This window comes from Callospermophilus lateralis, chromosome 7, assembly GCF_048772815.1.
Source record: "Callospermophilus lateralis isolate mCalLat2 chromosome 7, mCalLat2.hap1, whole genome shotgun sequence".
In the NCBI taxonomy this organism is placed as follows: domain Eukaryota; kingdom Metazoa; phylum Chordata; class Mammalia; order Rodentia; family Sciuridae; genus Callospermophilus; species Callospermophilus lateralis.
In genome coordinates, this window is record NC_135311.1 from 37632498 (window position 1) to 37656436 (window position 23939).

Below are 23939 nucleotides of genomic sequence, written 5' to 3' on the forward strand. Positions count from 1 at the left end.
AACCTCAGAGATGTCATCAGTCTATGCATAGTTGATCACAACAATGGAAAAGTGGGAAAGGAACTGGGTTGCCTTAATCCCTAGGAAATGAGGGAAACTCTTAGCATTTGTTGGGGGGGGGGGAAATATTAGTTATGTTTGGCCCATGTTACAGAAGAAAAAGTTGCTACATAGCCAGGACAAGGAATCATTTAGAATTTTAAAAAATAGATAAGAGGGTAATAATTCTTGACAGTCAAGCTTTTTGGTTATAGATCTGTACAAGCTTGAGAGTTAGTAAAAAATTACTGCAAATACACTAAGAAGGATTGGTTCTGCTTTCCCTTATGGCTAGGATTCCAGGCACTTGGGGAAAGAAAGAAATCAGAGGTGGATGGCAAAGAGTGTAATTTTACCTGCTGTCTAGAAGCCATCTGTGAAGGGACTCACCTTTCTCTTCTGAACTTACTTCCAGGTGCAGCTGCAGGGGATGACACTGAAGATGCCAGCACTGAATTCATTGACAGTATTGAGGAGGAGGCTGCACACAACAGCCACCAGCAAGTAAGTCAGTGTCAGGCCCTGGGGTTCCCTGGGTGGAAGGTACACAGCCCTTCTGGGGTCTGATGGTCTCCCACAGCCTTTGTGCTCCTAAAGTGAGAAGACATCATTCTATATAAACCACTTCCCAGTCTGCTGCTTGTCCTCCCTGAGCATCCCAGCTGCCTCTCCAACCCACATTGTCAGTTTCTCTAATAGACCCCTTTGTTTTTACTACTTCTGTGTTTTTCTTCTACTTCTTTCCTCTTCCTACCCACTTTTGCCTTTATTTACTGTCTGTAGCTATAGATTCAGAAGAATTTTTACTTACAAGACAATGGATACTTCCCCTCTTGGGCTTTTGTAACTGAAACACACCACAGAAGACAGGGAGACATCGAAGGGCTTCTTGGGGAGGTGGCAGGGCTTAGGACCTGCATGGGGAGAATGCTGAGAAACTCCAAGAGGATCAGAATGTCTCCATAGCAGGGATCTTTCTCAATGGAGTCTCATATAGAAGAGAACTTGGCAGTGCAACCTGACAGACTACCCAGGTTGTGACTAAGTCAATGACCAGCAGATGGCCCTTCAACAGCAAGCCCCTGTCAAGCCTCAACTTGGTATCCAAGGCTGAAACACAGTGCCCACCCACTATCAGAGAAAGCACGTTCTCAAGTCCAAGAGTGAATGTCCTGGACCTCAGAGATTATCACTGATAGTGAGCCCACAACACTTGTTGGAACTCCTAAGAGTCTCCGCCTTGCCCAGTGACATTTAACTGTTGCATCTTCTAGAAGGACGATGCCTGAAACTAAGTTATTGCAGAGAAAGTAGATCCCTGATAGAAATCCTTCTGCAAAAGCAGCCAGGCTTCCCCAGTGATGGCTTCCTGAGGACTATGAGGAAACCTATAGGGAAAATGAGGATGCCTGGGTCTGTCTATACACCATCTGCATAAGAAAAAGAGGAAAAATTTAATAAACCAGTGAAAGGAGCCCAAGTGAACAGTCCCCAAATCTTACAGGATATGGCACAATACGTCCTCAAGAATTTCCCTTCTACCAAGAGTCCCTTTTTGTTGCTTTAACCATAGCTAACCTTCACTTCTCCCTTGAGTTTTTGCATCAGCTCCACTACTTTTGCTTGAATATCTTTTTCTGAGTCCTTCTCACCAAAGGTTGTGAATTTAACTGTGCAAGCCACTGCCCCTCAGTACAGATGCTTCTGCCCTTCACTCCCTGATTTCACTGAGGATCTTCAGTAAGAGAAAGGAACCTACAGAATGAACAGATATTCACTTTAAGACAACTAGTTTGGGATGGCAGCTGGTCACTGATGGTTAGTGACTGTGGGATGGGATTAATTTAGAATAAATAAGCAGGAAGCACAGCTGTAAGGAGATTCAGATTCTGATTTGCATGGTATAAATTATTTTTGGTAGTACAAGTTCTATAGGAAAACTGACTTATAAAGTCATTTCTTCCATAGCTTTTTTTTTTGTAGCCTAACATGGAGAATACAACCATACCCTATTTTGATAAGGTCAGTCCAGCTGGGAAATGGACTTTTACATTGGGGCATATTGCAGTGCTTGCAATATTACTTGGCATAGGAGATGCCTAATATAATTTTAAATTGACACACTTCTGGATTAGGGCTTGACTCATGATAGATAAAGTGTATACCTGTTGGATGAAGAGTCTCTTGGGTAAGCACCATTTTTCTTTTTATCACCTTTTCTTTAAAAAACCAATCTTTAGCTTTGGGGAGAAGAAACCTTTGTATGTGAAGTCATTGTAAGTTTACTTCATTTTTCAGGAGTTTACAGTTGTGATTCTGTTTCTTTCAATTAAATAAAGCTTGCTTTGCCATAACTGTGTTTTGTGTCCAGATTCTCAAAAAAAAAAATTATTTGCTTTTTTTCTAGGAAAATGGTTCCAAAAAAAAAAAAAAGGAAAATGGTTGCTTATTTATTAGGTTGTGTTCTCCTTGTTGGAAACTAAGACTTATTCTTGACACCAAAATCCCTTCTTCACTCAAGCATCCATATACTTCCCCTGGTACACATATCCAACTTTGGGTTCCTGGGCAAGAATCACCTTTTAGCCAAAGAAAGTTTTTTTTCCTCCTTATTTTTTGACTCATGTACTTAAGCAAGCTTCAGGTCTGGCTATGATGATAATTTCTCCTAGATATCTCCCCCAAAATTGCAATCTTAAATAGATTAAGATCTACAGTAAACACCTAGGAAATTTCCATTAAAGAAACTAGAGTAATCAATCATTGCTTTATTCATTTTAACTTTGCAATGGAGAAAAGTTGATCAAGAATTGAGATTCAAATGCAAAGGAGAGAAGTCAGTAGACTAAGTGTGATGTTTTAGGAAGAGCTATTTAAAAAAACTAATATTATTTTTATTGTCCAATCATGATTATGTACGTTTATGGGGTACAAAGTGATGTTTACTATACAAAATAAAATGTGAAATAATTACATCAAGCTAATAAATATATCCATCACCTCACCTCACCCTGGTTTCTTATGGTGAGACATTTGAAATTTACTCTTAGTTCTTTGGAATTATACATTATTAGTGACTGTAGTCATCTTGCTGTGTAATAAACTTCAAAACCTATTCCTTAAGTCTAACCAAAACTTTGTACCCTTTAATAAACAACTTCCTGCTGTATCCCCCCTCACTCTGGTATTATCACTCTATTCCTTACTTCTGTTAGTTCAACTTTATTATAGATTCCACGTTTAAGTCCTATAAGTAAGATCAAGAAATATATGTCTTTGTTTGCCATGTTTATTTCTCTTAGCCTGAAGGACTTCAGAATCTTCCAAGTGACAGGATTTCTCCCCTGAGCATCATATTTTCTTTATTTACTTACTTCTCTGTTGAGAAGTTGACCTCTTATCATGGCTATTGTAAAATGATGCTGCAATAGACATGGAATGCTGAAATCCTTTGACAATATGATTTCAGTTTCTTTGTAAATAAATATCCAAAAATGGAATTATTGGATCATATGGGTAATTCTATTTTTAGTTTTTGGAGGAGTCACCATACCATTTTTTTCACAGTGGCTATACTAAAGTTCATTCCTACCAACAATGTACAAGTTCCCCTTTCTTGGCATCTTAATGCTTGATATCTTTTTTTCTTTCCTAAGTTTCTATAAAAGCCAATCTAACAGGTGTGAGGAGATATCTCATTGCAGTTTTATTTTGCATTTCCCTAAAGATTAGTGACGCTGTGCATCTGGGGAAAGCTAGTTTTTAATGCACTTATTGCTGCCTGGGAACTGACTTACATTGTGAGAGGTGTGAAGCAGTAGGGAAAAACAGAACAACTCTATTTAAGCAAGAGAGAGGTTCCTGCACTAAACCTCTGCAGGGCAAATAGGAACTCAGCACCCAAAAAGTTGAATTGTATGGAAACAATAGCACAAGTGAATTAGGTAATGTTGAAGAAGATATCTATAAGAAAGACATAGCTAAAATAGATTTAATGGATTCATACTTCTGCCACACATAGTGGAAGTCTCAGGGTTTGTTTGAAGGAAGGAGCAGAAATATTTGCTTTTCTTAAATGATTGAAAACTAATGAAAAGGCTAGTTTCTGAGTCACTTTTCATACATTGACATTTAAATTATATTTATATTTAAATTTTAAGTTTAGTCAATGTAAGCCATCTTTGAGATAGAACTATGAAAACCCAAATTAGCATAAGCAAAAATTAGATCTTGAGTCGTCATTTTTTTCTTTAACAAAATCGGTGTATTGAAACCAATAGAGTAAGGTATCATACATACAGATGGTACTTAAAAATAGTTAAACTTGTTTGGCATGGTGACACATACCAGAAATCCCACTTACTGGGGAAGCCAAGGCAAGAGGATTGCAAGTTTGAGGCCTGCCTTGGCATCTTTGTGACACTCTGTCTCAAAATGAAAAAATAAAATAAGAAGAGCTGGGGATGTAGCTCAGTGGTAGAGCACCCCTGTACCATACACACACAAAATAGGTAGATTTATAAAGTTGGACATTATTTTTAAGCAAAAGGAATCCTTGGGTTTTAGAAGATAATAAATATTGTACCCATATTCAAGACTAATGGTGATGTTTTAGTTATGTTAATTGGAAAGGGTTTATATTGAAAGATAACACAGTTAAATGAGAGGTAGAGCCATAAATTTTGCAAAGTAGTTTTATCCAGTACCATGTCCTTTATTTTGTCACAAATGGTTGGTGGCATATGTGGAGATGACCCCCAAACTGACTAAGCTGATCAGCAGAGTTGTAGGGATAAATATTGTCAGGAGTCTGCCAGATATCAGGCTCACAGAACCCATGTACAATTGGGTACCTAGAGATGGTGTGCTTTGTGTGTGTTTCTCTTTCTTTGACACAGGTGCATATCTCCTTACTAAACACCACTTGCATAGCATGTTATGAGTTACCTCCACCACAAACCTGTGGCTTAGATTTTATCATGGTTTCTTATGGGAAGTAGCAAAAGTCAATTGCTTTTTGCCAACCCAAGCTGCTCCAATCATTGATCCACATAAGGTACCCTGTATCTTATTCTGTTAACATATTGGTAACTTAAATGAAGGTGTAAAGCATATAACTAATTCAATAAATCATCCCTACTTGTGTAACCACTACACATTATAGAGATACACAGCAAATATTTTGATGGTTTTGATAATTAGGAAATGGTTCTGTATAGCTAGAATGAATTTATAAGTGATAAGTACAAATAACAAATTTATAGATATGAGAGAGAGAGAGAGAGAGAGAGAGAGAGAGAGAGAGAGAGAGAGAGAAACCATGACTCAGACATAGCTGTGGGAGAGAGGTGGGAAACTGAGAATTAGAATTGACCTGGAGGTAAGTAACTTCAAATGCTGCCACTGAGAGAAAAATAAAAATCAATGTGACATTGAGATATATTGAAATTAATTTAGACAGGCAGGAAATCCTTGTTCTAAAATAAATCATACACTAAGTAGATTGCCATACTTGTGTTTTGATTTCTACACTTTAAAAAGCATGAAAAACAACTAGAGATGAGTGCAAATGAACAGAAAGAAAGTCTAAAAGTTTACTAATTCCCATTTGAGGAAACACTGTAAAATTTGCTTTAATTGAAACACTGAGGAATAACTTGAAGAGGATTCTTAAGAAAAAGAAAGGTGTTGGGAAATTGTTTCTACCTTAATTTCTTCTTACATGCTTAAATTCCTAAAGAGAATTTGGCTGACAATATTGGCACAAGTGAAATAACCAAAAAGGAATAGAGGCTTTTGAACAGGGCTTCACCTCAGCTTCTCAGTAGTTTAGGAAATGATTCCCCTGCTGTCAATGAAATAAAGCTTACTCTGTAGCTCCACCATTATTCTAATTTTGTGAGGACTGCTGCTGTTTCCTGAGTACCCTGAGCCCTCCTGCTCATCTCCTGGAATCTAAGTTCCAGGTAGGGCCTTGGGCATTGAGCCCTGCAATTTTGAGCCATGATCTTCTGATTCAAGGATTCCAGTGTTGTGAAGCTTCCTGGCTTGTGAGAAGAGTCTGGGGAACTCTGACCTCTCAGAAAAAGGAATCACCGCATCCACAGACACCAGACTTAATTAAAACTTGTGTGTTTATGGGTGTGTGTGTGTGTGAGAGAGAGACAGAAAGAGAGAGAGAGAGACAGAGAGAGAGAGCAAGAGAGCACTTTTTGTGTTTTCCTCACCCTTCTGTGTATTCTCCTTCTCTTCCCCTTTGCAACAATTCTGCTCACTAGATGTGTCCTCCTTGCCCAAAGCACTCTCCAAGACCCTTATGACTGAGAAAATCCTTAGAGTTCATTTTAGTTTTGTCTTCTTGTTGTTGCTTCCATTGAAGGATGTTCTTGTGGTCTCATATTTCTTTTGGATCCTCTTTAATGACCTAACATTATTTTATGTATATGACCTAATTTCTTTAAACCATTTTTTTGTTTCAGCTTACCAAGGTGGCTTTGGAGAAAATCTCGGCAACCGTGGAGACCCAGAACGCATCTCTTTCCCCTCCATCCCCAGTAGGAGGGGACAGTAACATATGTCTTCAGGAGGAAATGCTCCACCTGAGGGCTGAGATCCACCAGCACTTAGAGGAGAAGAGAAAAGCTGAAGGGGAACTCAAGGAGATAAAGGCTCAAATTGAGGAAGCGGGATTCTCCTCTGTGTCCCACATCAGGTAGGACATTTTCTCCAGGGAAGGGGAGCCTACAGACCACAAGTCCCTACCACCACAGCCAGGGCCTTGCCTTGCTGCAACCAAGATGTTTGTGTTGCTACATGACTATGGGATCCACATTCCAGGATCCATGCATTGATGTTTCTATGAATTCTTTACAGCAAAGTTAATGGATAATGGTGATAACTTTTGTCATTGATTGGAATGCATAAGGGATCTTCTGCCCCCAAAGTTTAACTGCCTTATGCAGAACCGCAGCTCTTCACAAGATAGGGGTATTTATATAGAAGTCCCTGCTTCTCCAACTCAGTTCCCTGGCAGAAGTAAGGAGTACTCGAATCATGGAATAGCAATTTTAATAATCTCTGCTGCTTCACTAACTTGATGAAAATGATAAAATATCTGATTCATTGACTAGATTGGCTACTCTGTCTTTAGCAGCTTTTTGTCAAAAGATGCCCAGAGAATATTTTGATATAGGGATAATCCACTTAATCATTCACCCCTGAGGACTCTTGTTTAGAGTACAGCTATAAGATGTACAATTTTTAATTCAAATCCTGTGGTTTCCCTCTATATTACACATCACTTAAACTTCCTTGAATAACATCAACATTTGAAGAGGACCTTGATATCCAGCCCATTGTCCATGTTTATAGTTAAGGAAACTCAGGCCTAAGAAGTTCTAAATGACTTACTCAAGATTGCATAATGGTCCATAGCCAGACCCCTGGCTCCTGATTTTTAAATCTGCTCCTTTCTTCTGTTATGTATTTTTTCAAATGATTTTTTAAAACTTCGGTGATCATTCTAAATGTTAGTTCTTTCACACTGAATTATAATAATTCTTTAGTTAAGTTCTACTTGAGTTAAAGCACAAGCTTTGATTAACTTTTGCATGTGTGAATTTAGTTGAGATGTTACAAACAGAACAATTCTGTTTTTTTAATTTTTTTTATTGGTTGTTCAAAACATTACAAAGCTCATGACATATCATCTTTCATACATTTGATTCAAGTGGGTTATAAACTCCCATTTTTACCCCAAATACAAATTGCAGAATCACATCGGTTACACATTCACATTTTTACATAATGCCATATTAGTGACTATTGTATTCTGCTACCTTTCCTATCCCCTACTATCCCCCCTCCCCTTCCCTCCCATCTTCCCTCTCTACTTCATCTGCTGTTGTTCAATTCTCTCCCTTGTTTTTTCCCCCCATTTCTCCTCACAACCTCTTATATGTAATTTTGTGTAACATTGAGGGTCTCCTTCCATTTCCATACAATTTCCCTTCTCTCTCCCTTTCCCTCCCCTCACTCGTCTCTGTTTAAAGTTTATTTTTTCCTCATGCTCTTCCTCTCTGCTCTGTTCTTAGTTGCTCTCCTTGTATCAAAGAAGACATTTGCCATTTTTTTAAGGACTGGATAGCTTCACTTAACATAATCTGCTCTAATGCCGTCCATTTCCCTGCAAATTCCATGATTTTGTCATTTTTTTGTGCTGCGTAATACTCCATTGTGTAAAAATGCCACATTTTTTTTTATCCATTCATCTATTGAAGGGCATCTGGGTTGATTCCACAGTCTAGCTATTGTGAATTGTGCTGCTATGATCATTGATGTGGCAGTAACCCTATAGTACGCTCTTTTAAGGTCCTCAGGGAATAGTCCAAGAATGGCGATAGCGGGGTCAAATGGTGGTTCCATTCCCAGCTTTCCCAGGAATCTCCATACTGCTTTCCAAATTGGTCACACCAATTTGCAATCCCACCAGCAAGATACAAGTGTACCCTTTTCCCCATATCCTCGCCAGCACTTATTGTTGTTTGACTTCATAATGGCTGCCAATCTTACTGGCGTGAGATGGTATCTTAGAGTGGTTTTGATTTGCATTTCTCTGACTGCTAGAGATGGTGAACATTTTTTCATGTACTTGTTGATTGATTGTATGTCCTCCTCTGAGAAGTGTCTGTTCAGGTCCTTGGCCCATTTGTTGATTGGTTTATTTGTTATCTTATTGTTTAATTTTTTGAGTTCTTTGTATATTCTGGATATTAGGGCTCTATCTGAAGTGTGAGGAGTAAAAATTTGTTCCCAGGATGTTGACTCCCTATTTACCTCTTTTATTGTTTCTCTTGCTGAGAAAAAAAACTTTTTAGTTTAAGTAAGTCCCATTTGTTTATTCTTGTTATTAACTCATGGGCTATGGGTGTCCTATTAAGGAATTTGGAGCCCAGCCCCACAATATGTAGATCAGAGCCAACTTTTTCTTCTATCAGGCGCAGAGTCTCTGATTTGATATCAAGCTCTTTGATCCATTTTGAGTTAACTTTTGTGCATGGCGATAGAAAGGGGTTCAGTTTCATTTTGTTGCATATGGATTTCCAGTTTTCCCAGCACCATTTGTTAAAGATGCTATCCTTCCTCCATTGCATGCTTTTAGCCCCTTTATCAAATATAAGAAAGTTGTAATTTTGTGGATTGGTCTCTGTGTCCTCTATTCTGTACCATTGGTCCACCTGCCTGTTTTGGTACCAGTGCCATGCTGTTTTTGTTACTATTGCTCTGTAGTACAGTTTGAAATCTGGTATCACTATACCTCCAGATTCACACTTCCTGCTTAGAATTGCTTTTGCTATTCTGGGTCTTTTGATTTTTCCATATGAATTTCAGGATTGCTTTATCTATTTCTACAAGAAATGCCATTGGGATTTTGATTGGCATTGCATTAAACCTATAGAGAACTTTTGGTAATATTGCCATTTTGATGATGTTATTTCTGCCTATCCATGAACAGGGTATATTTTTCCATCTTCTAAGATCTTCTTCTATTTCTCTCTTTAGGGTTCTGTAGTTTTCATTGTATAAGTCTTTCATCTCCTTTGTTAGGTTGCTTCCCAAGTTTTTTTTTTTTTTTTTTTTTGAGGATATTGTGAATGGAGTGGTTTTCCTCATTTCCATTTCAGAAGTTTTGTTGCTGATATACGGGAATGCCTTTAATTTATTCATGTTGATTTTATATCATGCCACTTTGTTGAATTCATTTATTAGTTCTAGTAGTTTCTTTGTAGACCCTTTTGGATCTTCTAGGTATAGAATCCTGTCTTCCACAAATAGTGATAATTTAAGTTCTTCTTTTCCTATTTTTATGCCTTTAATTTCTTTTGTCTGTCTAATTGCTCTGGCTAGTATTTCAAGAACTAAATTGAATAGAAGTGGTGAGAGAGGGCATCCCTGTCTTGTTCCAGATTTTAGAGAGAATGCCTTCAGTTTTTCTCCATTTAGAATGATGCTAGCCTGAGGCTAGCATATATAGCTTTTACAATGTTGAGGTAAGCAGAACAATTATTTTTGATTCTACACACCATGCCTACGTATCCTTGTGGATTATTTTCCTTTTTCCTCAGAGTTACTGTTCTGAAACTGATTTTTTCTCTCCATCAGACCTCAAAAAATACTGATGTTGTAGAAGATAGAATCGAATACCTAGCCACTCCTTTCAAGATTTTGTTGAGCATGCTTTCATTACTTCATACTGTGAAAACATTAGTGTTTACCCCAAAATATAGTTATAATATTAAATATTATTTTCTATATTATATGTGTGTCCCCCTCTCTCCCTCTTTCATCCAAATTTTGGTAACATCCTGTCCCTTTTTATCCATTGAAGAACTGTCTCATGGATGCTCTGAACTCAATGTCCTAAAGTATTTTCTTCCCTAAATGACACCAGAGTAATTCTGCTTGAAGGCCCAAGACTTCAGGATTCTGAGAAATCTAGTTGAGGGACATAGCCGACTACTGATCCTTCAGGCCATGAATTACCTTTTTTTCCCCTCTTCAAGCTCAGCACTCTCAGTGCTTAAGAATCACCTGTGGAACTTAAGTAAAATTCAAATTCATAGGCCTTAGCTTAAGAGCCTTTTAAACAAGGACCTTGTGGGATTTTGATGTTAATATTCCTCAGGTCTGCAGCTAGTTGCAACATCATCGAATGACTCCTCTGTTGTGGATTTTGAGCTAACCACATCCTGTAATTTCATTATTATCTACTAATGTTATAATTCTTATTTTTCATAAAAAGTGTCATAATTTTTATTTTATCTAAAAGGAAACTGAGACTCCAAGAGGTTAAGTGAATTACTTTGTGAAAGCCATGTTTTTTATAGCTTCCATTCAACCCCAGAAAAGTGTTTATTAGGGATAAGGGAAAAGCTAGAATGTCTTGGTGAAAATTAGTTTAGTCAATTTTATTTTGTTGACAGTGTGAAGGAATGTTTTACATGGCAGGCACCTGTGGAGACCCTGGGATACAGGGCAAACTGTACAGATATGATTTCTGCTCTCATGAAAACTATCTTCTATCACATGAGCCAGACTTATAGCAAATAATTATATGTTTATGTTTTATTGTAGCTCTAATTAGTATTGTTTCTTTCTTATGTGTTCCTAGATGCAATTTTTTTTTGATACTGGAGATTTAATTCAGGGGTGCTTACTGAGCCACCTCCCCAGCCCTTTTTTATTTTTTATTAAGGCTGGCTTTGAACTTCCAATCCTCCTGCCTCAGCCCCACAAGTCACTGGGATTAGAGGTGTGAGCCACTGTGCCCAGCTCCTAGATCACAATTTATCATTCAGTGGTCTAAAATGGATGATAAATAATAGAACTGTAGAATCCATAATAACAAATTTGTCATAGGCCATTTCCTTCTAATGTTTTACTGAATAGTGTAAGTACCTCTGTGTTTTCCAGAGGTCACTGAGAATTAGAAAACAGGCTATTTGGACAAGTAAAGAAAAATAGACTGTAGATCTTGAAACCAAGATCTTAGTGATGGCACTGCCATCAAACATCTGTTGGAAGTATCTGGTGTGGGGCTGTCTCTCACCCTTCCTAACTCTGGGTGTTCCAATGTATAAAATAAAGATGTTGTTGTGGGTTTTTGAGGTTGCTTCATGCCCTGGCATGTCCCTGAGTCTATCGTGGACTGAGATGTGGGTGAAAGGGGCTATAAAGAGCTGTGGCCAAGACCAGATCTGTTCTCTGAATGTATATTTTCTGTAGGAATACCATATTGAGCCTTTGCTTTGAGAATGCAGAGCTGAAAGAGCAGATGGGAGAAGCAATGTCTGATGGATGGGAGATGGAGGAAGACAAGGAGAAAGGCGAGGTGATGGTGGAGACTCTGGTCGCCAAAGGGGATCTGAATGAGAATACCCTTCAGGCTGAGTTCAGAAAGCTCCAGGGAAAACTGAAGAATGCTCACAACATCATCAACCTCCTCAAGGAACACTTGGTACTAAGCAGCAAGGAAGGGAATAAGAAACTTACTCCAGAGCTCCTTGAACACTTGACCAGGGAGATTGACAGAATGAACACAAACCTGGTTTGTTCTCCTGGGAAGAACCAATGCCAAGAGGAGGAGTTGACCACAAGGCCCAGCCCCAGGCCCCAGAGCCTTGACCTTGGGGCTGCCCTGGCAGTGGATATCCACCAAGTAAGCAAGGGCATGGGTGAAATGAAAAATACTTGATAAAGACCTGGAGATATCAGTTTTTATCTTAAACTGTCTATCAGGAGGTAATAAAGGAAGGGCAGCTTTGTGCTACAGGGAGGGAGATGGTAATAATAAAACTACCCATTCAGTTTTAGAAAGGTTTTTACATTATCTCATGAGTATCTCCTAAATTGTTAGTTTTCCAGGTAACATCTCAGCAGTAGCAGTGGGTAATAAGACCTCATCTCTGCCCTTGACATCATACGGTGGGGAAAAATGGCCACAAACCCAAATAATTTTAATAGGATGTAACTGCCATAATAGTGGAATCCATCAGATTTTGAAGCATCCCAAATGGTGTGTAATGACATCTCTTTCTTATCAACTTCTATTTTCATCACACTTCATTACAGGTGTCTGTGATCACAAGGGGATGTTGGGATTCTCTTAAGGGAATTAGCTTTGCTGAGGATTCAGTCAATGGAGAATATAGAGGATTCTGAGAGAACCACTGAAATAGGAATGCAAGGAGGACTGAGTGGAGGTTTCTACCTCTTCCCTTCAATCACTGAGCAAACATTTTCTGAGAGCTCTCCTATAGACTTGATTGGCACTCTGCTGTGTGCTATAGATACAGAGATTAATAAAACATTTTAGAAACTCTAGGAGCTCTGTCTAAAGCAAGTAACTATTGAATGGTGTGACAAGTACTCTGACAGACACATGAGTATAACCCACAGTGTTAAAAAGGGGAAGTGGCTATCACTGTGTGTGTGGGTAGGGGGGATGGCCTCAGGCTGTCCTGATCCCTGTATTGGTCCCTTTTACAGTTGAATAACCAGTCTCAGGCCCAGGATGCTAGGCCTCAATCAGAATTTAGCCTGCGTGGTTCTACCAAGCACCTGCGCTCTCAGCTGGCTCAGTGCAGACAATGCTATCAAGACCTTCAGGAGAAGCTACTGATCTCAGAAGCCACTGTCTTTGCCCAGGCAAACCAGCTGGAGAAGTACAGAGCCATATTTAGTAAGTATTGGAAGCTCACTATCATAGTGTCTTTGTTCTTCCTAAGAAAAGAGGTTTTGCAGATTTTACTCTTTCCCCCTCCAGTCTCAAAACAAATTCAGTTCTGACCATAGTGCTAGAACTGTGGAAATGGATATTTTATTTCAATTTGAAGATGGCAGGGGAAAAAGGAAGAAAGCAAAGTTTCAAGGTTGCAATGGGCGTATAGGGAGAAAACTCATCTAGGTTTGCTAATTTCTGGTATAGTGAGTAAACTGCCTTCCTCTCTCAGTGTAATTGGTTCTCTTTTATTTTTTATTTTTTTGTACTATAACATATTCTTTAAAAATGTATAATAATTATTGGTTTAGATCAGCACTGTCTAATATAACTTTTTTGTAGTGGTAGGAAAACATATATATATATATATATATATATATATATATATATATATATATATATATATATATATCTGTCTCATATGTCCATTGAACATATAAAATATGGCTAATGCAATTTGGAAATTTTAGGTTTTACTTGATTTTAATTAATTTAATATAAAATAGCAACCTTATTGGCCAATACAGGTCTAGATGTCTTGGGACTCTACATTAGCTCAGCCCCATTTAAATATTTACTGAACTCCTGTGGATAAAGGACTTGCAAGTCTCACTGCAGCTTCCAGAGATGATAGTATTGAATATCCAACTTACAAGTTTCTAGTCCCAACCTAGGTTGTCAGAAATGAGATTATCAGTGAAAAACAAGCTCATCCTCAAAGAAATCCTGCCTGGAGCAGGTGATTTCTTCTCCTGCCCCCAATCAAAAGAACATATATTCCACACTTGATCTGACCTCCCGGCCCCTAAAAGTCAGGGTGTATGCCCCAGAAGTTCAGGGAACATGTGAGAAATTCAGATACTCTGTAATACTTTCTGTTACTTCTTGAGCAGGTGAATCCCTGGTGAAGCAGGACAGCAAGCAGGTTCAGGTGGATCTCCAGGACCTGGGCTATGAGACTTGTGGTCGAAGTGAAAATGAGGCTGAACGTGAGGAGACCACCAGCCCTGGTAAGATCATAGGGTATAGGACTCACCTGCCTGCCCCAGGGTCAGCTGTCACATTTGGTTGCCATTCTAGGACCATTGGAACAGGAATGCAAGGAGGGCTGAGTGGAGGTTTCTATCTCTTCCCTTCAATCACTGAGCAAATATTTTCTGAGAGCACTCCTATAAAGAGAGCTATATGCATTCCTGTTCCAGTGGTCCTAGGCTATTCCCATACCTTATTGATTAGTAGGGATTGGGGAGTTGTGATTGAAAGGGACCCAGGACCAGAAAAGGACAGGAAATGTAGAGAACTCTGCTACAAAATGAGTCTGAATATGAGTTTCACCTTCTATAATTAACTTTTAGCATACTTCTCTCAAGAAAATAACATTCTATCTGTATCACTATTATAGAAAAAAATACCAAGGACTACTTATGAAAGAAGGGAATAGATGAGCTCTTGGGGTTATGTAAGCAATACATTTTTAAAAAATATTTTGTTTTGCCTTATAAAAGTCATGGGACCCCTACCTAGTTAATACTGAGAAAAGGAGAAAAACACTTTCCATCTCTTTTCCCTTGAGGCAGAGTAGTCTGGCAGGTAAGAGCAGAAATCCTGGGGCAAGCCTAGTTGGTTCAAATTTCAGTTTATGAATTTCTCTGTGCTTCAGTTTCCTCAACTGCTAAAATAGTTATTTAATAAAACTACTATCATTGTAAAATGGCTATTTAATAAAGGCCCAAGTTAATGTCATAATTAAGAGGCAGCAATTTGTATGGGACGTATACATGACATTGGAGGATTTGAATTATGGCTTTGCCATGTGCTAGTCTGAATGATCTAGAGCTAGTTAGTTTATCTCTGAGTCAGTAAAATGGAAGTCATCCATACCTAACTTGCAGGGCTGTTGGGAGTATATAAAATATTAGGTTTGAATACTGGTACAGAACCAGGTTGAATAGAGTACTACCTCAATTTTGCTCCACTAATTATTATTCCTATGGCCAAACCTATTCCCTGAAAAGGGAATGACCACAGTAGCATGTCTAGTCTGTATTCAGGAAGATGTCTTTGTCTCTGTCTTTCAGAATGTGAGGAGCACAACAGCCTCAGGGACATGTACTCATGGAAGTGCTGAGCTCTGAACAAGGGTGCCTGGGTCCAGCCCTCACTCACCCTCCTGGGAAGAAGCCTTCAGAGAGTCGGCTAGGGAAGCAGGAAGAGTCCCAGGCATATGGAAAGTCAGAAAACATCTCTGTTCTACAAAAGGACATTAAAGATCTGAAAGCCCAGCTGCAGAATGCCAACAAGGTCATTCAGATCCTCAAGAGCCGTGTCCGGTCTCTCTCAGTTACAAGTGATTATTCATCTAGTCTGGAAAGACCCTGAAAGCTAAGGGCTGTTGGCACCCTTGAGGGGTCTTCACCCCATAGTGTCACTGATGAGGATGAGGGGTGGCTGTCTGATGGCACTGGGGCTTTCTACCTTCCAGGCCTTCAGGCCAAAAAGGATCTGGAGAGTCTTGTCCAGAGAGTATCCCAGCTGGAGGCTCTGCTCCCAAAAACCGGAATAGAAGGGAAGCTGGCCAGGGAGCTGAGATCAGCCTCGTGGCCTGGGTAAGGAGGGCACTATTTGATTGATGATGTCTAAGTTTGTGCTTGGAATTAAGTGACCTAGGTAGTTTGAATGAAGAACATATCAACATAGTAAGAAAGCACTTATTTAAGTGGTGGTAAGTCTGAGAAGATACTTATTATCGGCTATCATTAGTACATTGTATGGTGACCCAGTGTCTGGGAGATACCAGGTTGCTGGGATTTTCTATTAGGGATATATTTAAAGTATCTGTCTGTCTGTCTATCTACTGTAATCTATCTAGTATGAGATAGTAGAAAGCTAGATTCAGACTATCTGGGTTTAACTCCTAGCTTTGTCACTTATTAGTTGTACAATTTGCCTAACTTTTCTGAACCTATTTGCTTACCTATTAAATGAGGATAATAAGAGAGGCCAACTCAAAGGATGGTTAGTAGCTTTCAGTGAATTAATGCAAGTGCTTAAAATAGTGTCTGACATGCATTAAGCTCAGTGCTATTTGCATAATTGTTATTGTTACTGAAATTTCATTTTGAAAAACACTGGATGGACATCCATCTTGGTATTTGTCATACTTATCTATTGCTAAATCATCACTTTACAACATAGTAGCTTTATCATTTCTCATGGTTTTGTGGGTTTACTGGGCTCAGCAGGGCCCCTGCGTGGCTGCCATCAAATGGTAGCTAAGGCTGGAATAATCAGAAAGACTTCACTGGGCTGGACACAATTTCTTTCTCTACGTGTCTAGTGAGTCAGTGCTCCCTGGCTTCTCTTTCTTCACAGGGTTTCTTATTGTCCAGGGCTTTCCTTCTGTCTTTGGCTTCTCATAGTGTGGTGTTCTCAGAGTGCTTTCTTTGTGAAAGCTGAGATCTCAGGCAGGAAGTAAAAGTTGCCATGTCAGTTAAGAGTTAGTACCAGACTTTGCACAATGTTACTTCCACTGTATTATCTTGGTTAAAATGGTCATAGAGCCTTCCAAGATTTAAAAAAGTAGAGAATAACCTCTAAATGCTGAGGAAGAAATGGCAAAGCATATGGGACTGGAGGTCGGATAATGGCCATCTTTGTACCAGAGCATATGGGACTGGAGGTCGGATAATGGCCATCTTTGTAAATTACAGTCTGCCACAGTATCATAGCATAGAAGAAATAAAAGACATGGAAAGTCCTATGTAACTTAGGATTAAGTGATTTTAAGTGTTTATTGAGTATCTATCGTGAGCCTACATTATACTGGTGCTGTATGAGATGTACCATATAGTATTGTCTTTACTTTCACAGAATTTATGATTTAGTTTTGGACATATGTCTAATATATATAAAACAGTTGAAGAACAGTGGCATACTAATTTTTTATGCAGTAGTTTCTCAGAATAGCATTTATTCTTAAATACCTCCTAATGATTATATGAATTTCTCTTGGGGGAGTTCCTTAGGTATATCCTCTCTGAAATCTCTAAGGAAGCCCCTATAACTTTTCATTTTTTCCCATTCTCATTCTCTCTCTCTCTTTCTCTCTCTCTTCTCTTTCCTGTAGAAAATATGATTCCCTGATTCAGGATCAGGCCTGAGAACTATCCTACCTATGGCAAAAAATACGTGAAGGGAGGGGTATTTGTTATCTTCTCACCCAGCATGCAAAAGATACAGTCAAAACTTTTGAGGATCTCCTAAGGAGCAATGATATTGACTACTACCTGGGTCAGAGCTTCCGGGAGCAACTTGCCCAGGGAAGTCAGCTGACTGAGAGACTTACCAGCAAACTCAGCACCAGTAAGTAGGCCATGGGACTTTGGAATACTCTCAGTCACTCTCACAGTTCAGGCCCAGGTAACCACCACACCTCCACTGCACAATTTTATCCCAAGGTGCAATTTATTTCATCTCCTGTGGGCCATTACAGGATCATGACTGCCTAGCAAGGAGTACCAAGAGGAACATACAGGGCTGGAGATGCCATGGTTACAACTGCAGAGAATTTATCACATATTGAATGTGACCTTTCAGGCAGGAGGTAGCATCCATCTAATGTTAAAGAGAGAGGGAGATGAAAGGGCCCTGTTACAATGAAGAGTCCTGAATTAAGAACTGAAAGATGCAAGTTCATCCTAGGTGCTGCCATCAACCTGCTTTGAGCAAAGTACTTTTCCTTTTGTCATCTGTTTCTGTTTCTTAATTGATTGCATAATATATATATATATATATATATATATATATATATATATATATTTCAAATATAAATAAAGCCATTTTGGACATAATGAAGGCAGTGGCTATGGTAGTTCAAGGGATATGTTGGTTATTATAGAACCTGTTACATAGAATTTCCTAGGACTATAGCAGTCTCAGACTTGGGGGACAAACCAGTCCTTCTACTGGTGACAGGTGCAAAGGTGGAACAGGGCTGTCATTTCCTCAGAGACAAGAGTAGGTTCTACATGAGAGCAGTAGTGGGACACATAGCTGTGTATTTGGGAGGAAGTCTATGGCAGGACATAAAGGCTGGAGTATTTGAGAGGGCACCTAGGAGGTATCTCGTGATCACGGAGGCAAAAGATATTTTGAAGTTTTGCCATGATTTAGGGCAGACAAAGTCACAATGGTTAGGGAAGGTCTGCCTAGCAAACTCAGTTGAGTCTGCCACCTCACTTCTACAAAGACACAACTGAGGTCCTCAAAATAATTATTCTGGACACACATGTAGAGTAATCAGTATTCCATGTCTGAATAGGCCCCTGAGTTTATGATGTGTGAAATGAGATCTGTTTAATTTCTTACTATTTCTTTCTGAATTTGGTTTGCAGAGGATCATAAAAATGAGAAAGAACAAGCTGAATTTGAGCCACTGGCCCTCAGGTAATTCAGAAAATAATCTTATAAAGGCATCTGAACTAGGGCCCAAGGGGTCAAATGTGCTACAACTTCATAAATTGGGTGGGGGGGCTGAATGTAATTAATTAATTTATTCACTGAACATCTTAACATTATTTTTAACCAAATCCTTTCTTCTCTTTTGATATAATTCCATGGACACATTAATTCTCTAAGCTTCGTAACTTAGAATTAGCATGACTTACAAGTGAACTAAATAGGTTTCAGGAGTCTTCTCACCTTTCCCAGGGGCCTTCCCTGCTTCCCCCCCTGTGTATTTAATGACCAGGGTAAGCTTTTTACAAGGTTAGCTTGCCCTAAGTTAGAGAGACAGCTTGCTTAATGGCCACCCAATTTTCTTGGAGAAGAAGGAGTCATAATACCGTATCTAGTGAAAGAGGCCCAGTGAAAGAGACTGGACACCCTGGGAAGCCACGATGCCTCAGGAACCATTTTTTAATGTGTCACTTCTTACAATGCTCTATAAGATATGTGCTAAGGGTAAGTTATAGCCACTAGTTTGAGCTGTCTGTGATACAACTGTGCCTCAAAGTAACTGTGGTGTCAAGGTATTTGGGTTTTTATTTCTAATCTGTCACAGACATTTCAATCAACTAGATGATTCTACCTAATGTAGTCTTAGATGTTGGGACAATGTTTTTTCAATGCTTTTAAATGCTCAATTTCAATTTTATACTGGTCTAATTGGAGATAAGAAACAGTTCTTGGGCTGCAGTTGTTCAGAGATCCTATCATACCTAGATAACTGTCTCCTCAGGTCCTGAGCATACTATGTGGCCAGTGTGCTGGGTAACTATTATTCACTCTTCATCTGTCTCCTACCTGCCCTCCAGCCCCACTTAGAAATGAGTTATTTCAATTGTGATATGCAGAATGGTCCCCCTGGCTTACATGACTTTTTCTCATATGCCTTAGTCAGGACTTTCTGGACTGTGAGAACTTGGTTTCACCTGCTGTCTACCACCAGGCTCAGCAGGGAGCTGCAGGAGAAGGAAAAAGTGATTGAAGTCCTGCAGGCCAAGCTGGACGCCCGGTCTCTTTTGTCCCCCAGCAGCCATGCCTTGTCTGACTTCCACCGTTCTCCCAGCAGCACCTCCTTCTTATCTGATGAGCTGGAAGCCTGCTCTGACATGGACATAGCCAGCGAGTATACACACTGTGAAGAGAAGAAAGCTTCACCTGGTCACTCAGGTAGTCTCTACTTTCTGAGAGGTGCCCTTCTATTTAGACTGAGCAGAGACCTAGGAAACCAGGCCTTATGGCTCTGCCTTGGTGTGTATCAGGCTGAACATGGTTCTGGGACCAAGTGCCAAGCACAGGCTCCCATGGGCTAGGGACTTTGCTCTGCTCCTGACTCTTCAATTTACTATGTCACCCTATTACCCATCAGCATATATTGCTGTTGGACTCAAGGCAATCTGTAGTGCACAGAATGAGAAGATGGTGGGAAGATTTTTCTTCTTCACTGAATCTGATAGACATCTTTCTTTAAGATTGAACATCTCGTCTCTCTTGTAGTGATCTTGCTGCAGTTCCTGAGCAGTATCTCCTGAGTATCTGTGGGTGTCCACAGTTGCTGCCAGTCTTCCCTGATATTTTTAGAGGTATAGATTTCATCATTTCAGGGCTCTGAGCCCCACTATAACCCCTGAAGTGGATGCCTCACTAAAGGAACTATTTGCAAGCAAGAAAATGAACACTGCAAAAGTGCCTGTGCTTGGAGCTTTTTCTGACAGCAAGACCCAGGCCTGGTACCCCTAGTTAAATATAAGGCCAGGATTCCAGCTCTCTGTAGAACATCATTTTCTTTCATTTATGGATTTTATAGATTCCACCCATCATTCAAGTCTTTCTGCTGTATTGTCTTCTAAACCATCAGTAACCAGTGCTTCACAGGGGGTTAAGGCCGAGTCCAGCAGCAACCCCATCAGCTTGCCAACTCCCCTGAATGCCCCCAAGGAGGCCAACCAGGCCCATCCAGGTATGCAGTAGCTTCATCTCCTCTTCCTCAGCTGCCCGTTGGACTTTCCTTCAGGGACAAAGGTGTGAACATAGAAACCATTGTGCATCACATCCTAGAAAAAAATCAAGACACCACTTTCCTGCACTAATTGTATTTGATTTTAAAAAAATAGAACATAAGTAATCCATGACAAGATTTGATCAGCATACCAATTCTGATCAATAGTTAGCTAATAATTTTAAATAAACATTTTTATTTCTTTCTTTTGTTTAGCCTGGGGAACAAAGAGGCAAAATTTTCTTACAGGATTACAATCAAAGAACAGAAAGAAATTCCCATTTACTGATCCTGTATACATGTTACCCATGTATTCTTCACAGTGGCCCTGTGTAATGGGTGGCATGGCTTACTTTGTGACTAAATTCTGTTTATTTTATACTATCATTCCTGGATTTGTGAATGTATTACTAGGCCTTGATTTGTACGTGGGGTATATATCCTGGGGGCAACTAGATGGGTACATTTCACTTCTATGTCTCAGCACAGTTGCCAGAGGCTACATTGTTCACTCATAGCTCTACACAAGGGTTGGCAGGGAAAGAGCCAGTCTTGTCTTTACCTCCTGCCCTACACACCTGGATAGCTGCCTTCAGTGTAGTCTGACATGGATAGGGATTCTCCCAGGAAGCACATTGCTTTCTTTTGCCACCCTCCTCTCTTCTGAGGAAGAAAGGTGTCCCTAACCTGAGACTGGGCACAGAGTTTCTGAGCCAGAGTATGTACCAGCTAGACCAGGAGATCATGGGGGAAAACTTTTTACCCAGAACTATAGATATCTGCTTAAATGCTCAGTTCACAGAGCAGAAAGCCAGGGGCTTTAAAAATCAAAAGACTTTTTCCATAAGAGGCCTGAGCTGTGCTACTTGGCAGTTTGGGTGTCTTTGCAGTATTTCTTTGTCATGATGTCAGCCTCATGGGGCAGTGAATGAGTTTTAGAATGTAACCATTGTCTTGTCTTCTACATTAGACATTCTCTACAGGGCAGTCTCAGTTTCTGGTCCTTCCATTGGATATCTGCCCTCTACCTATTTTTAGTAAAGAAGAAACAGAGGCAAACATTGGAACTTCCCAGGGTTCACAAAAACCAGGCTATCAATGGGCAGCATAAAGATCACCTGGAGATTTCTCAAAGTGAAAATTTCCAAACCCTGCTCATGATTTCCAAACCCTGTTCATGATTCTGTAGCTCTGCATTAAGGACTGAAGAATCTGCATGTATTATGAGTTTGTCCTAAGTAGTTCTAGTGCCCAGACAAATTTGTAAGCCACTGAATAAAGGCTTCTGTTTTTCCTCTGGTGAAAGCAGATGCTGATTTGGGTTTCTGACATTTGTTTCCATCAAAATCTTGAACTCCATGTACTAGTAATGCCAATTTCCTGACGGCCCTATCAACTCCTGCCTTCCTCAAATGGACCCTGATGCTTTCAGAAGAGGAAGTGTAGGTGTAGGAAGAATCACTCCCAGAGTCAAGGACTGATACATGCTGGGAATAACACCCAGTGGCCCTTGAGGTCTTTGGGGCATAGCCATTTTGACATGGGTGACGGTTAGTAATGGCCCCTTGCCTTCTGTAGCCAATTGATTTCAAGATGAGCAAAAACATATATATGAGACAGCTCTGGCAGGGGAGAAGGAGGAGAGGTCAGCTGGGTCAACCTCTCTGGAGCAAAGGTCACTCTTGGCCGGCTCAGCCTGCACCTCATTAAGTGTAAGCCACTCTACCAGTTGGTATCTGGTCAGGGAATTATTTCACCTTCTCAATCTTTTACCCATGCTTTTCTCTCACTTTCTCTCTAATGATATTGTCTCCTTTCTCCCTAACTTTCTGTTTCTAGGCTTTCATTTTAACTCCATACCCAAGCCGGTTAGCCTCCCCCAGGCTCCATTGCCCTCAGCTCCATCCAGTTTCCTGCCCTTCAGCCCCCTTGGTCCTCCCTTCCTTGGCTGCTGTGAGACACCAGTGGTGTCCTTGGCTGAGGCTCAACAGGAGCTGCAGATGCTGCAGAAGCAGTTGGGAGAAAGTGAGCACAACTGCTGCCCTTGTGTGCTTGCGAGTGGCAGTCTCACATTGTGTTGCTCTGCATGGCTTTGGCTTGATAGTGAAGTTGGAAAACAAACAGTGGCACATGCTATAAATGGAAGAGGGAGGGAAGGCTCTGCTTGCTTATTTTGAAATGCATTTGCTTTTGTCTTTCTGGTGTGTGTCACATCAGTTATAGGATATGTTCAGGAAGATCTAGACCTAGTGCTCACACACTTTTGACAGGATGGGTACCATCACATGTGCAGAATCCGGACAGCTGGGAGAAGTATTTACTGGTATGGAATGGGAGAAAGATTTTGTTTTGTCCTCTTAGGGTTAACATGACAATAAAAAAGGTGGCCACATATATGGATGGACTCCTTTGTGGGGCTCTTATATTCTACTGTGAAATTATTTTAATCAAGTTTAGTTCTTGACATTATGAGCTCAAGGAAAAAGGGTGGTGGCAGAAGGATTCAAAAGCAGAAGTAACAGAGGCCCTTTTTCTGTTCCAGGGCAGCTGGAATCATAAACACAGGTCATCATGTCTGATTGTGAATTCTGTCCTCTGACTCCCAAAGATAGTTCATCTTATATAGTCACATAATTTATAGGCTGTGTACAGTCAACTTTTAGAAAACAGTTTGATATATTTATGGGCTGGATGCCTCATCATAAATTTTATTTTATTTATTTTTGTGTGTGTCTGTGTGTGTGTGTGTGTGTGTGTGTTTCCTAAACCCAAATCATACTTTGGGTTTAGGAAAAAAGAGGGGGAAAAACCCTTCATACAATGAATTTACTCACTAATAGTGCTTTAAAGAACAACTAGAAAAATTGGGGGTAAAACTGTCAAGTGATAATTGCATTAACCCCTCTTAGAAGTTTGGATTGATTGAAGGAAATGATGAACTCACTCCTGTTTGTTTAGGGGGAGATGAATGTCTGTTCTGCTGCCCATGGTGATAATCCTTGGAAGAAAGCAGTCTTCTGAATTTTCTAAATTATGGCCCTGCCCACGTTTTCTCCCCTCTTTCCCATGTCAAACTTTTTCTTTTATTTCTTTTTTTAAACACAGAAGCAAAGATGAAAC

The 23939-nt window shown here is 39.9% G+C and overlaps 1 protein-coding gene across 1 annotated transcript in view; it reads left to right on the forward strand.

Annotated features, from left to right (window-relative positions):
* Positions 1-23939, forward strand: part of LOC143404181 (myomegalin-like) — a 69616-nt gene that overhangs the window by 30309 nt on the left and 15368 nt on the right. The window contains 12 exon segments of the mRNA XM_076862472.1: positions 455-543; positions 6519-6751; positions 11824-12256; positions 13087-13279; positions 14212-14328; positions 15397-15423; positions 15426-15924; positions 17445-17680; positions 18712-18763; positions 19767-19990; positions 20628-20780; positions 22659-22844. Coding sequence (XP_076718587.1) covers positions 455-543; positions 6519-6751; positions 11824-12256; positions 13087-13279; positions 14212-14328; positions 15397-15423; positions 15426-15924; positions 17445-17680; positions 18712-18763; positions 19767-19990; positions 20628-20780; positions 22659-22844 — 2442 coding nt within the window.